This window comes from Kogia breviceps, chromosome 10 (genome assembly GCF_026419965.1).
Source record: "Kogia breviceps isolate mKogBre1 chromosome 10, mKogBre1 haplotype 1, whole genome shotgun sequence".
Lineage (NCBI taxonomy): Eukaryota > Metazoa > Chordata > Mammalia > Artiodactyla > Physeteridae > Kogia > Kogia breviceps.
Window position 1 is genome coordinate 9,072,676 of NC_081319.1, and position 16,459 is coordinate 9,089,134.

At 43.4% G+C, this 16,459-nt stretch overlaps 1 protein-coding gene across 11 annotated transcripts in view; it reads right to left on the reverse strand.

The window, feature by feature from the left end:
* Positions 1-2,602: 2,602 nt before the first annotated feature.
* GRM7 (glutamate metabotropic receptor 7) overlaps positions 2,603-16,459 on the reverse strand; it is an 840,756-nt gene continuing 826,899 nt past the window's right edge. For 8 of the 11 annotated variants that reach the window (XR_010842481.1, XR_010842477.1, XR_010842478.1 and 5 more), the window contains one exon: positions 2,603-3,792. Coding sequence is in view for 2 of the 11 variants with exons in the window: in XM_059076083.2 (XP_058932066.1) it covers positions 3,743-3,792 (50 nt within the window). In the remaining 9 variants the exon portion in view is untranslated. Of the gene's footprint in view, positions 3,793-6,964; positions 8,732-16,459 lie in introns of those variants that run through there. The other 3 variants (XM_067043569.1, XM_067043568.1, XR_010842480.1) reach the window with 2 other exon arrangements.

A 16,459-nucleotide genomic window follows, 5' to 3' on the forward strand; every position in this document is an offset into this window, starting at 1 on the left:
AGGCTGGAAAGTGGTAGAGCTCAGTGCTCTAACCAAGGCCTTCTGATTCTGAATCCAGGGCCTTCCTGCTATAGCATCTCCCTGTCATTTTCCTTCCTCCATCAGATGAAAGGGTTTCTGATGTAGAATATCCCACTATCTGGACAATTTCCCATGTCACTTCCGAAGAAGACTGGTTCATCTTCTGATGAAAAGAAACCCCTCCCAATAGTAATAGCTTCTCCTTTACTGCTCAGACTGAGTTTCAGGTCTTCACATGTCTCCTTTCTCTCCCTCTTGGTCCCTGGAGCTTTGTCTGTCCTTACAGATCCAGCCTCAGTCCCTCTGGACACAGAGCCTCCAACGAGCCCCTGCGAGGGCTCCACAGCCCGCCTTCTGTCCAGCTCTTTAGCTTCACCCTTCCCTTCTTGCTCTGACTGGTTCCTTCACAAATATTGATGGAGTGCATATTTCTTGTCAAGCACTTCTGAGGACTGGGATATCATAGTAAGCAAAACAGAGAGAGTGTCTCTTACCTCCTAGATCTTACTGCAGAGGGGAATGACAAAAACAAAGAAGCAAATCTGTGAAGTCAGATAATGATGTGTCGTTAAAAAAAATAATAATAAAGCAGGTTGATGGGTTCACTGCAGTGCGGCGGACTGCCCTATTCAACCTGGTCAGAAAAGACCTCTGACGTGATGATGTTTAAGAAGAAACTGGAAAGGAGTGAGGAAGTGAAGCAGGCCGATACTCGGGGAGAGAGAAAGATTGTTCGGCCAGAGAATAGAGGTGGGATATTCTTGATTTATTGGAGGAAGAGCCAGGGGATATGTGTGGCTTGGGGCGAGTGGGCGTCCATTTTGCTGTCTGCTATTGACAGTGCGTCCTAATATATGGTCTTGTATTAGAAGTATTTGTAATAACACAATCCTATGGCACAACAGACACACTTGAGCTCGACTGCTGGGTTAGCGACAGGGATTGTGGGCAATGGCTGGGAACTGCATTTTGAGGATTAAATAAGTTAATGTATATAAAGCATACATTGTAATGCATAGGATAGGGATGAAGTGTAGAATGCATGTAAAGTATGTAATGTATAAAAATAACAATGCCTTGTACGTAGCGCTACAGGAGCTTTAGCTTTGATGCGTATCGTTACCTGATCACTGTTACCTCCATTCTGCCCCGAGAATCCAGGAGCAGAGCAAAGGTCTCTGGCCGCAGCTCTTTCCAATCCGAAGTGGAGTTGCTTTTGTTATGTCCTGTGCACTCTGGGTTCTACGTTATCGGGAGAGGCTCTTACGTAACTTCTTTGTGAAAATTATTGCTACTACGCGGCCAGAAGGCAGCCTGTCTTGCCCACGCGCTATTTTACAGATTGCATTTCCATGTCTGTAGTGAGAAAGCAATGCACACAGTTTTATTTTTAAGACAAAATGCAAAAACAATGCTGGTGCTGATGTGCCTTGTAGGAGTGGTGGTCATAATAGCTAACGTGTATAGTAAGGTAACCAAGTGCCGGGCACTGTTCTAAGCCCTTTCGTGGATTTCCTTCTAATCGCCCCAGCCCCGTGAGATAGGTAGTAGTATTAACTTGTTTTCCAGTTGAGGAAATGGAGGCTTCAGGATGTTTCTAGAATGTTTCTGTAACTTCCTGCAGGACAGCTAGCGGGAAGGGGAGCCAGGTTTTATAATAACATCGTTTGCCTCTACAGCTTGAAAATGTGGATAATCCAAACTCATTTCTGCTGTGACTTGCATTTCTCCCCACGGTCTATTCTTTGGAGGGTGGTTCAGAGATAGGAAAACCCGGGAGATAGTTTCGTTTTTCTCAGTCCGATAGTGAAATGAGTTTTCTGTTCTTTGCACACGTTACCTGGGCCAAGAGAGCTGAGGGGCGGCAGGAAGAGGTCACCAGGTGCCAGAGGTAAAATCAGGTGTGGGCTTTATTATTCGCAGTAGAAAATGAGTCATAGGTGCGCAGTGAGTGGTTCCTTGAAATCCATTTTGGATTTGGGGGTCCAGCCCTGAGTGCTAAGGACCAATGCCACCCTCTTCAAGTAGACATTATTTTATGCTCCTGACACCCAAGTTACTACAAGTTGGTCTGTGAGGGCATTTCCTACTGTTGAATTTTAGTAACCCCAGGTCTTCGTCTTACTATCAGCATGACCAAGCTGTTTATTTGAAAACAGAGGCAGATGCTGTATAATAGTTATCTTTACTTCTCTTTTGGTTAAGTTTTGGGGAGATGTTTATCGTTTCACTACCTTGCCCCAGACTGCTTTTTATTGACGCTAGTGTTTCTTCTTTATTTTCTCTTCCCTCCGGCACTTTTGCTGTCTTGGATAGGTAATTTTCTGAGAAAATGTCTGAGGTTGTCATGTCTCAGCTTTAGTTACAAAGAAACAAAATGCATGGGCTTAGTGACAGCTTTTCTATGAGAGAATTTAGCACCTCTGGGTTAATATATGTATATCAGCTACAGCTTCATTGTGGGCTAAAACTTGTTGTTTTAACACATTTGGCTGTCTGCATTCCTCCCTAACTTAAAATTTGTATGAAATCAGTTGTCACTAAAAAGGGATAAACAGCTAAAAATATTTATTGCGGGAAATGAAAAAGTTAACCAAAGTATTTTATTGATACATTCTTGGACAATATCACAGAGTTGAAAGAAAATGGAAAGGGGTATTGTTCAGCAAGGGTGATTTTTCCCACTAAATTGGCACATGAGCAGCAGAATTAACGAAAGTACTTATTACAAACAGTAGAAAACACACATGCTTTTTGTTGTTTTTAAAGTCCTTATCACACTGGTCAGTCATAGGGGGGCATGAACCAAACCTCAAGACATGAAAAATCCATATTCTTTCCTTCAAATAGCTTAATCATTATTAAAATTATTGCAAAACACCCATATCCTAATTAAAATAACAAAAGAGAACACAAATACAAATATTGAACATAAATGATTAACGTGTACTGTAAAATACATTACCAGCATGCATTCCAAAGATCAAGACCTCTATTCCGTTCAGCCAATACCTTTCTTCCTTGTGCCCTACCTTATACCAAAGATAGGTGGGGTATATACTTTCCCAGCACAGTTTTTGGTCTTTAAGTTATCTTTTTTGTCTTAAAAAAAAAAATAACGTGATTTGCAGCGGTACTATAATCATAATTATACAGTCATGGACCTACATGTTTCATTTTAGTCTGCCGAGATCCTTTTAAAATTTTAATTGTTTTAAGGTTTTCCCAAATATCCCGCCATCTGAGAGGATAGGGTTCTCTGGAAAGAGGGCGTTCGAAAACAAACAGGGAACTGAGGTACAACATTGGATGGCGAAGTGCAAAAGTCCTCACAAACTGTACAGAAAATTTTCAAAACCTTGCAGCCTGGAAGTACAGACATAGAAAGACAGGGCAGCCCCAAAACAGTCACTAAGGCTCTCAAAGGTTCACCCCAAAGAGCCCGGGTGGGACTTGAGTCTCAACGCTCCCTTTGGTAGGGAAGGTCCAAAATGGCAGCCAAGGTGGCAGTGCTGACGCCAGTGACTTATTAAGCCAAGATAAAATAAGAATATTTCGTAAAGCAGCTGTGTAGGACACTTGGATCCTCTATCATTGGTCTCCCAGCCGGGGATGCTCCTCCGGTGATGGCTGCAGGAAGAACCAAAAGGGTCCTGTGCCAGGTTGGGTGACAAAAGAACTGAGGGTCTTCCTCCTCCAGGGTTCCATGGAATGGAAAAGGTTAGATAACCAGGTTATTATAACTGACATACTTCTTTTTTGCAGCAGGGCCTGAAAGAGAAATGTGAAAGAGTCAGTCGTGACAGTGATTCTGTTTGCAAAGGCAGAAGCAGAATTAGATCTGTGATGACTTGGGTGCCAGGGCAAGATGGGACAATGCAAATCGTGCTGGATTTCTTTGACTGCTCGTAGGATTTTGTCCACTAAAATCTGCTGTGCCCAGCAATTCTCAAACCACGTGGGTTCTCTATTCTGAAATATCTTCCAACCTCCTTTTTTATGGTCCATACCGTGAATAAATTTATCAGTCCCTGTCATGCTTCCTAATTAGCGCAAAGGACCCACCCATGTTGCAGTAAATTTCCTTCTGTGATCTCCTCCCAGACCTTCTCATAATAAATGGCCTTTGCTTGGCAAAGGTCTGTCCTGGGTCACTGGAATTAATTTAGGTTGGCTACAGATTAGACCAACCAGAGTGCTTTCTCTGGTTCTGATTTACACAATCAAATTACTATAGATTGACTTTTATGGTGTTCTCATCAGTAAGTCGTAAATGGTAATATGAAGATTTGTTTCCATCAAGGTTTGAAGCTTACTTAAATCTGCCCAGAATTTCAACATGCACAGGCTCCATTTCTTTTTCTTAAATGTACACTGCTTTCTTTTTCTGTTTGATATAGTGATTTCAGGACTCATCTTCACGCGCTCCCTCACTTATTCATTCATTTATTTTATTCAGGTGTGTGTCAGCTGCCTACCATATGGCAGACAAGAGGCGAGGCACTGGTGAGCAGCCGATGAGTAAATCAGACCCTTTCCTGTCCTTGTGCTGGAAATAAAGACACCAAGATCCCAAGGTACGTTTCTGCTTTATGTTTTAGTTCTCGACACCTGCTGTCATGAGACATGCTTTGTGGTTTTGCATCAGCTTCTGTTGGACACAAGATAACCATCATGTAGCATTTACTGATGACTTTACTTACTGTTCTTAGGTTCTAAATTCTTTTGTTCATTTAACACAAACAAGTTGCAAAAATTCTTCCAGAACTCTTTAAAAAAAAATATATATATATATTTATTTATTTATTTGGTTGTGCTGGGTCTTAGTTGTGGCAGGCGGGTGGGATCTAGTTCCCTGACCAGGGATCGAACCCAGGCCCCCTGCATTGGGACCGTGGAGTCTTAACCACTGTGCCACCAGCAAAGTCCCCAGAACTCTTAAGTAGGGATTTCTGTGTGAATTTGGAGGCAGGGAGAAGCCACAGTAACATACTAAGAGAGGGTTTGTATCTGAACTTTGAGAAATGCAGCCAGTATGTTACAGAAGTATCTACAACAAGACTGATCTTAGGTTCTGGATTAAATATTGAGACTCTCCTTCTGACAAATTCTGGTTTGAAGATGTAAGCTCATTTCTCTAGTTAACCATGTTGCATTTATTAACTAAAATTAGAATGACAGTCTTACGTTATTGTATTATTATAATATATCTTATATATATTATAATTATATGAAATTGAGGGTCTCCCGGAAAATCCGTCATGACACTGGTCACTCTGCGTCCTCAGTTGATAAATGCGTGGCTTCATCAATGCCTCGGTCTTCTAAGAAGGTTCTCATTGTTAGCATGGCCTTTGTTGTCTTCAGTGATATGCTTGGTTGAGGACATGTAGGAAAACTTTCTAAATTTTTTTTTTTTTTTTATTACCTTGAAGCCTATTTACAGTGTTGCAGCTAGAGAACCCCAGCTTGACACTTGCAAGAAATAGTCACAGCATGCCTTGTCAAATGCCAACATAGTAATTATCCTCAGGACAAAGGGAAGAAAAACAAACACAAAACCTAGAAGCTTATCCTGACCTAAATATCTAAGACAACCTCTATTGCATGATTAATTAAGATTACTTTCTATATAACTATAACTGTCTAGGGAAAACAGCCAAATGTATTTGCAATTCCTCAAACAGTTTACTTTAAAACACCAATTACTCAGAAAGAACCTTTGTGGAAAGAGTAAGAAACCTAGAAAAAACCCTAGAAAATATTGTCCATGAATTGCAAATCTGAGCATTTGTTTGCATTAAACTGAAATCAAGATGAGGTTATATTAAAAAAAAAAACCCTAGAAGTGATAATAACGGGAATTCACTGTTGATTGGCATGGATTATCTTCCTGTGTTCTCTAGTAACCTTGACATGAGGGCTGATGATGCTGCATTTGGACTCACCTGACTCAGGGTCTGATTCAGCTCTAGCACTTACTTGAGGTGTGACCTAGACCGGTCCCATGACACTGAACTTCCCTGAGCCTTTGTAAAATAGGTAGAATCATTGTCATCCTGCGGGTTGTTCATGACACAAATGTATGAAATATCCTAGTTTCTCATCTGATAACATAATGCATACATCTACTTTTAAATTACAAAGTTCTGTACAGATGATTAGCCCCAGTGCATGCTTTCTTTGCAGAACAGCTGAGAGACATGGCAGCAAAATGATAATGGAGTTGTGTAAATCCTAGAATGACAATTTCTTTCTTTTCCTTTTTTTTTTTTTTTAAGAGCAGAGAAAGGTTTACTGCAGGGCCAAGCAAGGAGAACAGGTGGCTTGTGCTCAAAAACCCCAAACTCCTAGAATAACAATTTCTGTACTTTTCAGAGCACTGACCAACCTTTTGGAATGTTTATTTTATTTTTATTTATTTATTTTGTGTGTGTGTGTGGTACGCAGGCCTCCCACCGCCGCGGCCTCTCCCGTTGCGGAGCACAGGCTCCGGACGCGCAGGCCCAGCGGCCACGGCCCACGGGCCCAGCTGCTCTGCGACACGCGGGATCCCCCGGGACCGGGGCACGAACCCCACGCCCCCCGCACCCGCAGGCGGACTCTCAACCACTGTGCCACCAGGGAAGCCCCTGGAATGTTTATTTTTAAACCATTGTAGCCTTATGAGTAAATAAAATAAGTGTCTATGGCGTCTGATAATTCCATTTACTTGAATAGCAATGTAGTTTATGGCCTAGGAAAGAAAATTGCTTAGCTCCAAATAGTTGTGCAGTGAAATACTCTCTAAGGAAACAGACTTTTCTTTATTAAATAGCTACAAGTTTTTTCTTTTATAAAATTGTAAAAAATTGTAAGTTTCAAGGAACAATAGGAATGTAAGGCATGGTCCCTATTGAATGTAAAAAACTATCTTTATCAGAAGTTTTCAGAGCAAGGGATCTTGAAGAGTTGATGTTTACAGTGAGGCAGTGCTGTGGACAGTGGTTTCTGGAATGAATTACTAACACACCCTTGCTAGTTAAGAAAGGTCAGACATTCCAACTTATTCTTGGCGTTTTGTCAAAATCAAGCTCAATTAACTTGAGTGAATTAGTTGTTTTCTCTTTAAGTTTCTCTGAGCCTCTTTGTCCCACAAAAATTTCTCAAAGTGTGTTCTGTGAAGTGCTTGTCACTCAGATTATAGGAAGGGAAGGATGAAAGACAAAGATGGAGAAGAACTTGAGTCTAATGGATATTGTAAGAAACACTGAATTATGGGAGACAGTGAATAAGTAAAATTAAATAGGGCTCTTTTCTGTACTCCATATTTAATTTCTTATTTTTTAAATAACAAGGCATTCTGTAGTTTAGTAACAAAGACTATGTGTTTTCCTGAGCTATTTAAAAAATCTTATATGTGTGTGTAGATATGTACTTACCAAGTGTGTGTGTGTGAAGTGATTCAAACAGCTGTAGAAGGTCAACATAATATATCACAGCCTCCAAAACAAGACGTTAACCTATTGACATCTGTGCTCCGCGTGCCCCTCCGTCCGCCCGTGGGAAATAAAGCAGAGCGGAAGCCATCCGAGCGCCCCCCGGACTCCCCCATACCCACTGCTAGTCTTCTCGTGCCCCTCCCCACCACCAAGGCTACCGTTCGCATATTGGTCTGGGTCCTTCCCAATGTGGGTTCATACCGCTATCGTGTTGTCGCCCATAAACGATAGAGAGGCATTGCTTTGCGTTTTTTATTAAATATCCACAGAAATGGTATCGTTCTGCCCATAGTCATGCGCAGACTGGGTTTCATATAACTTTGTGGTTTTAAGATTTATTTATGTTGATTTGGTCATTGTAGTTACCACAGAGTTTTCTTTTATCAACACGGAAAAGTTTCTCTAACTCTTTTCTTACTGACGGACTCTACTTTCTGTTTCCCATAACACACAATGCTAGTGTCTGAAAAACAGCATCAGTTACAGAGTTAGGTAACAAAGCTATAGACCAGGAGAAATTATTTGCTACATATTTAACTGACAAATGATTGACGCCCCAAATTTTTGAAATGTATAAAAGACAACTTAACTTAAAAAGGAAGGTATAAAAAGGTAATCCGTAGTGAAGAAGAAGAAGTGAAAAATGCTCAACCTCATCAATTTGAAAAATACAAATTAAAATCATAAGAAGATAGTATTTCATGCCCATTTCCTTACAGAATAAAAACGTGTGCTGATACCATGAATTGGTGAGGGTGTGAAGAAGTAGAAAGTCTTAGGCCACACTGGTGGAAATGGAGATTAGTAAGATCACATGGGAGACATGTTTGGAAACATCTAGAAAGGTGAAGATCGTCATACCATGGAGTCAGCAACTTCCTTAACTGGTTACCTCCTGCTCTTTTCTTGGGTTGTAGTTTCCCAAAGTCACTTTGTCCAGGGAGCCTCTCCTGACCCCCTGAATTCAAGCCAGGTGTCCCTGCTTCTCTTCCGTGGCCTTTCTGTTTTTCCTTTGTCATCCTTAACACAACCAGGGTGCATCACTGTTTCTCATGTTCACAACATTAGCTCTCCCAGGACCTTTTCTTCCAACTGCCTAGGGAGTGTGTAATCCATAGTCATTGCTCAGTATTTATTACTATATGTATTATATATATATGTATTATTTAGTCTGTGTTGTTATAGAAGGGCCTCTGCTCTCTGAAGTTCTTGTCAGCTCTACGAGGCTCCTATGGGGGAAATAGAGCACAAAAAATAGGAGGGAACATCATACACTTTGCCATCACTGTTTTCCCTCAGTGTCCCTGTGGTGCTGTTATGTACAAAGCTAACCATTGTTATGGCTCCTCAGATTTCATTTGTAAGTTAAACCACAGCACTCTTTTTTCCCACTTTAGCATCCAAGGAGGGCCGAAATAGCCCAGCTAAAATTGAGAAATCAGTTTTCAATTCTGCCTTGAAAGGAGTCAATGAACATTTGTGTTTCTTTAAAGAAAACCTAATTGGTGCTTTAAGATGTAGAACGTCAAGCACAGGTTTACACAGTTCTTAAAATACGCATTTAAGTTCCTAAAATATGCACTATCAAGTCTCTGTTTTGAAACATCTTGCAGCTTAGCCAAGCTAATATCTGGGTAATTTGATTGAGGCTGTATATGTTTTGCCTTGGAAAATAAAGATGCACCGAATTACTGCATCACACATCTCTGCTTTTTCTTGTTACACACTTTGCCTGGGCATTGAAACACTTTCGTGCATTTGCAGTTTCAGTATATCATGGGTCCCAGCATTCTGGAGCATATTATGGACGCAGCGCAATGATGCATCCAATATTGAAGCTGTGTGTCAAAGCCCTTCTTAAGGATAATGTTATAAATAAGGCGATAGTGATAAAATAATAGCAGAATAGTGCTTAGAGATCACAGATGAAAAGCTGGAGCTAAAATCCCGGCCTTACGCTTTTGGGGCAGGAGATTCACAGTCCAGCGTCCTTCATTCATTTCATCACCTGTCACCAAGAGCTCACAGTGTGCTAGTAGTTTGGCTAAAAATCGGTGGCACAAAGCTAAGGAAAAATAGTCTCTCTCCTGGAACATTTCCTGGTTCAGTGCAATCCAACACATATGTATTGAGCACCTACTATGTGTCAGACACTGTTACAGGCGGGGCGATATAGCTGTGTTACACTGTGGTGCAGTTCCTCCTTTTATGGCGCTTATATTCTACTACAGGAAGGCAGATCGTAAAAAAAAAAAAAAAAAAAAAAAAAAAGAAAAGTACGTACAGCCAGTTCTTCTTCTTATTATTCATAGTCGCTGTATTCTATGAAGTTGCTGTAAACGCTGCATTAGTGAATACTTAACCACTGCTCCTAGGGGAGGTAGAGGCCCAGGTTCCTGTGAGCCTCAGGTCACAACATTTTTGTCAACCAATCAATACAAAACCTTGTTGTATGTTTGTTTCTGTTTAAAGAAACTTTGTTTAACATCTAGTGTTGATTCATTACCACTGAACTCACTGGGTAGGAGTACAACCCATGCGTGAACAAAGCTTATCTTACACGTGTCTTTTTCTCTGTAAGGCACATCACACCCACCCTGCACTTACGGAACACTAGACAGCACTGCAGCTCTCTGCCCAGCGTGAAATCACCCAAAGAAGTACAAAAATGTGAAATACACGTATTAAATAAATAGACTGCAAAAACCCACTTGTTTTTGCACACGAGAGCTGAAACCCTTGTCGGCCGGAGCTTAGAATGTGTACGTCCAGTGACAAATACGCTCTACATATGTCCACAAACAATTGCCAGAGAACACCACAGTGTTGGTTTTGCTGCTCCAAAGCAGTCTTAGCGGGTAGGTGAGTTTGCAGAGTGGGAACCCATGAGAATTGAGCATCAACCCAATGATGACGTCAGACGATCTCAGACCCCTGGGGAAAGGCTGCCGAAGGGGGAAGAGAGGGATTGGGCAGAGGTCGCTGTCCTCAAAAAGGTGGCAGTTGAGGTTCAAAGGGGGATGTCGTCCGAGCAGAATTTGGAAGGAGATGAGAGAGAAGCTGTGCAGATACTTGGATCACAGAGTGATGGTAGGTGCGCAGCCCTGCGGCTAGGCTGGCAGCTGAAAGGCCGGGACGCTAGAACAAAGGGAGTGGGCAGAGAGGTGCTGGAGAATTCCAGCCCTGGCAGGAGGTGGTGTCGCTACCACGCGCACGGAGGCAGGGTGGGAGACCGTGCCTGAGGCACTGAGGGGAGGTTTCAAAGTAGAGGGAATATGGCATCGTGCTTGAGCAGTGCATTGGAGACACTTCCCTGGCTGGGGACGTGGGTGTCAGGGCACAGGTGTTGAACGTTCCACCTGGAGGGTCCCACATTAGCTTCTTCTGTGCAGAAGCTGAGGGTTTCGAGAGAATAGCAAAAAGTTGGAGGAATTCGGCCTGTCCGGGGCTCATGCGGAGAAGAAAGAATGCTGGAAGAGATGGCAAGGGAGGTTAACCTGATCGCCGAGTGTATTTTATGCTGCATAGAAGGTTCTGGATATTAGGATGAACTCTGAGATTTCAGTGCCAATGCTTGAAAGAAGGGGAGAGGGTTCCAACAGTAGCCTGAAGGACGGATTGGAAATGGGGTAGAGGTGGAGGATGGTAAGTGCAGGGAGGGAGATCAGCTTGGAGGTGATGGGGTGATTAGGATTGTGTCTGTGTTGGGTGGAATTCCAGGACAGGGCTACAGTGGGTTCTTGATGAGGAAGCATCTCCTGGGGCCCCGTGTGCCCTCACCACCACCAGGCTCTCTTGGGGATGAGAACATGAGCAAAAGCCTTCTTCTTGGCCGTTGTCATGGAGATGCATCCTTGAGACCTGAGCTATATTGTGTTTCTGTTTGGTTTTTAATTTGATAGGGACTGTGTGTGACATGGCAGTCTTGTCCTGTTGAGTTCGGTTCAACTGACTCTTGTTTTGTGGCCACAGATCATAGAGGACCAGTGGGCTCAAAGGAGAGGAAACCAGAGAGGACTCCTGACCTAGGCAGAGAAGAGAAAGGAAGGAAACCTTAACTTCCCTTGCTTTCTTGCAATCCAGCTGAGCTTAACTTTGTGGGCAAAAGGCAGGGCTTGAGAACGGAAGCTCTGTCCCGAAATAAAGACGGCTGGAGTATCCCATGGACTGCATATTGGGGGGTCCTGGCTTTGGAAGACGGAAGGATCCGGTTCTACGACAGGTAATAGAAATTAGGCGAAGCTTCACTTCACACCAAACATACAGCAGATGTCTACTCAGTGTTAAACACTAGTTGCTGGGGATACAGAGGGAATAAGACACGCCCCTGTCCTCAAGGAGCTCTCGGTCTAATAGGCCAGATTCCCAAAACTATGTACGTACACATACATAAATCACAAAGTGAATGAAGGATGATAAGTCTTTGGTTTGAAATTAGTTGAAACTAACGACAGGGAGCCTACTCATGTCTCTGTCTGATAGTTCTCACAACTTCTCCCTTTGGCTTTATGCTTTCTGCCAGGATTCTTTTCTCCTTCCTTCTGAGATAAATGCAAAGTGGTGAGAAGCCTGGTATTCCTGTCCCGATCTGTTTCCTGGAGCAGGAAAGTCCTCCGGTCTGCATAGCTACAGGGCAGTTCTTTTCGTCACCCAGTCAAAGGCAATGGGAGAGTTGTTTATCATAGAGAATGATCAGGCGTAATCACAACTATTAGTTGAAGGAAGAGAAAAGAGACTTTGTATTCAGATAAAAGATGGATGGGGCTTCCCTGGTGGCGCAGTGGTCGAGAGTCCGCCTGCCGATGCAGGGGACACGGGTTCGTGCCCCGGTCCGGGAGGCTCCCACAGGCCGCGGAGCGGCTGGGCCCGTGGGCCGTGGCCGCTGAGCCTGCGCGTCCGGAGCCTGTGCTCCGCAAAGGGAGAGGCCACAGCAGTGAGAGGCCCGCGTACTGAAAAAAAAAAAAAAAAAAAAGATGGATGGAACAGACCCCTAACCATTCCATGCCGGAGTAGAGACAGGGGCTTCTATTGCAGAAACTGAAGGAGAGCCCCAGAAACTGCAAATATGTTACTGTATTTTGTCTAGAGTGGATTGAGATTGGCCTTGGAGGTTAACCCCTTCGATGCCAATCTCAATATTAGGTTCAAGGTGTTTAAGATTATTTGACAACCCCTAGGGAGATCTATCAAATTCCTAATTTTAAATTTTTGGTTTACAGTTTTTCCTTCAGTGTGTGCTCTTTGCCCTGAGGCTGTGTAATGGACCTGTCCACAGTGCCTGTTCCTCTTTGAACTCTTGGTCAGATGACTTGGGATATAACTTGATGGATTTTAATAGGAGACTAGAATTCCCATCACTGGAATTCAGCAGGGGTTTGTGGAAGTACGCACTTACCTGGATTCGAGGCACAGGGTCTGGAGAGATTTGACGGGGAGGTTCAGGGTTGCCGTGTATAGGGAGGGAGAAAGAGACTGAAGCTAGGAGACTGAGGACTGAGCGTTGAGTGCTATTAGAGGATTACATTGAACTCGCTTAGGTGTGATCATGAGATAACGGTAAAGTTGGAGAATGTCTGCCTTCTGTGATGAGCTGAAATATTTTGGAGTCATGTCTTATGGTACCTGATATAACTGACTTTTAAATGGCTCAGGTCAAAAACACACAGATAAATATGAATCCAATATAGTAAAATATTATCAGTGAGTATCTCAGTGGTGGATTATACCACTACTCTTTCTAGTTTTCTGAATGTTTGAAAAGTTTCACATCCAAAGTGAAATGTATGCTTCACAACTTTGCTGTGAAGTTGCCCTACCTTTATCTCATAATACCTGCCACCTAGAAGTAATACTCTCCAGGCAGTCGTGTATCTCAGAGAAGAGATACCAAGGAATTGCAGTACTTTCTGTGGCCTGGTGTAGAACTCTGACGATCCTAATTCAAGAGTGACCATCAAAATACCCACCAGAGTAAAAGGCAAAGGAGTGGGAAGATATAAGGACGCAAGAAATACAAGGATAACCTCTAGGCTGCTGTGTGACCTTGGGCAAGATACTTCACCTCTCTGTGCCTCAGTTTCCTCATCTGGAAAATGGACATCATGATAGCATCGATCTCTAGGGTCCTTAGGAAGATTAAATGAGTTAATATATGTAAGACACTTAGGATGGGGCTGGGTATAATTTTCCTCAGTATATGTAGCTATGGTTCGTCTTCCCTCTGGATGCACTGAGAGAATCTCTCTCACACTCATAACACTGACTCGTTGTGTGTGCATATGCTTTTCCCTTGGAAGAAAGAGTTCCTTCCAAAGCAGAAGGTCAGGCTGCCTGTACAGGGAAACTAAATTCTTAGTTGTTTGATTTTTGGATGCCGTGAGGGTGTCAGCAACGATCCTTCCTTGAGGAGGTTGAAGGAGTTGTCAGAGCACCTAGTGCATTTCATCTGTTCCTCGGAGAAGGAATCTGTCAAGTCATTGTCAACATGTTCCCACTTCCATCCGGTTGCCCTGCCATCATTAGCTAGCATTTCGTCTCTGCAGAAGCGTGATACTGAAATCTCGCACTTTGAGAGGTGGTGTCGGTCAGCTGGAGGCAAAGGGGGAAGCTGCAGCTTGGCGTTTTCTATTACGGCAAAAATGGCAGTTTTTTTTTTTTTTTTACCGTACCGACGGACTTGTATTCATAATCAATGGCTGCCGCTAATCCTACATACAATCCGTGTCATCTCCGTGCAGTGTCGGAACTGGTAATCATTGCTTCTAGTGATGCTTATTGTAGCACCGTTAGGTTATTTGCCAAATCAATTGCTGGAGACTGTAAATGGGTACCTGTTTATATATTGCTTTGATCCATTTTGACTTAATAAATTGGATCTCTGCCGACGAGTGCCCAAAGAATGTCGTCATCTGCCTATTCACTGCTCAAGTTTGCAGTTAGGAATTGAGCTGTGTCCGCGTTGTAAAGCAAAGTGAAGACTGGCCCAAGAATCAAGCTGATTCCGTCCACAAGACGGAGACTGACGCTATCCATGGGCGTCTGTGACACCTGAATGTACGTGAACATTGGTTCCGTATTACCCAGGTTGTTTATCTAACAGACTTAGCAGTTATCACTCAAAATTCCTTGTTTTCCAGGAAGCTTTTATGTACACAGCACACCAAATGCCCTGTTACATCTCAGAGGGTGGTCGAACTTAAACGATTTGATTAAAAACAGAGCAGGGTGAATCCTTGTGGAAACAATCGACATTGCTAAGTTGATGGGACACTACATTTTTTTTCTCTTGAGAGTTTTTCTTTCCAAGATGTTAAGAAATACGTCTCCTGGATGAGGCATCGATGAGTCCAGACTTGTGCTCTGAATGTAGTAGCGTTTGTTGAACACTTAGAATGTGCAGGACGCTCCGCTAAGTCCTTCGTATTCACAAACCCTTTAATCCTTCCAGCCAGCCCTGCGAGGCAGGTACCAATATTATTGCAACTTTACTAGAAGACATCGAGACTTAGGGAGATGAAGGAACACGTCCACTGTCATATCAGATATTCCCACCGTTTTTTTGTGGGGTTTTTTTTCCCTACCTTTTTCGAACTTTGGTCTTTGATAGAGCGAGAGAGGGCTAGGAGAGGTGGGCTGACGTCGCGGGCCATAGATACTTCTCACTCAACGAATACTTACCGCGTATCCGCTCTATAGCAGGCAGGGCTGGACAGTAAGTTCCAAGGAAAGCGTGTCTGTGGCTCACTGCTTTTTGAGCTTTAGCACCCATCACCCCTTGATTTCCTTCCTGAAATTCCAGGCCCCGATCCCCACGAATGTTCAGCTTGTTGTAGGACGCGGTGACCCCTCTAGGAGGTCTCAGTGACTGAACTGGCAGCCTGGATGCTTAGATTCCAGGAGCCTGAGGAGCCCGCCTGGCGGCTGTGATGGGCCCTGACAGCAAAGCCTGTCAGGGAACGTTCCATTGCCCAGCACCCCCTTTGCACCAAGGGAGCCAGTGCAGGACGGATATCTTGAAAAAGAAATGGGGTGTTCATTTAGGCTCAGAGGGGAGATTTGAAATAGGCGTTGCGATCGCAGGTCACTCTTTAAATCCTCAGCCATAGGGCTGAGGAAGAAAGTTGAAGGTGACCCGGCCTTTGCCTTCCCCGGGGGTGAAAAAGATGGCATTGCCTGAGTGGTGACGCCACCTAGTGGTGTGGGAGGTCCTGTGAAGCTGGGCTTAACGAGATGACTCTCAGGTCAGACTTCCGGGATAGAAATCCCACTTTTGCTCTCTAAACTGTGGTCTTGTGAAAGGTCTCTACACCTCAGATTTTTTGCCTTTAACTTGTTGACAGTATCAGGATGGTAATAGTAATGGTGTTGGAGGACAAATGTAATGTGTTGATTAGCGTACAGTGCTGGACACGTGAGAAGATGCTCTTCTCACCCCCCACCATCACCTCCATCTCCTTCACTGGTCCACCGTCATAATTGTCATCACTGAAAGCTAGGCGTCCATACGAGACAAGGGAATGCAGGAAGACGGTCACATCTAAACTCAGCTGGTGTCCCGCATCTCGTGGGATGAACTCCTTTCAGAGGACGTCACATAAACGCGAAATCGATGCGACACTTGGAATTGCCAGTTTTGCTCTTAGGTACTAGAGTGTTTTAAGGTCTGAACCCAGTCTCCACCGAAACCCTTATGCTCTTGGGGAGGAGCTTTCCAAGTCTCTGCTACAGTGTGTAAGGAGACTATTTTTATAAAGAAAACACAGGAGCACAGTTAGAAGGTAGAGTTTTACATCACTTGCAGAAAATAAGAGTGCATCCCTACATGTTAGGATTTGGCTAAAGACATATTTTAATTTCCGGGAAATTCCATTGTCTTTGGTGACAGCAGCACGGCAAATTCTTAATATCTAGGTTGCTGCACTGCTAAGGAGACTAGAACTCTTTTTTCTTTCTGACAG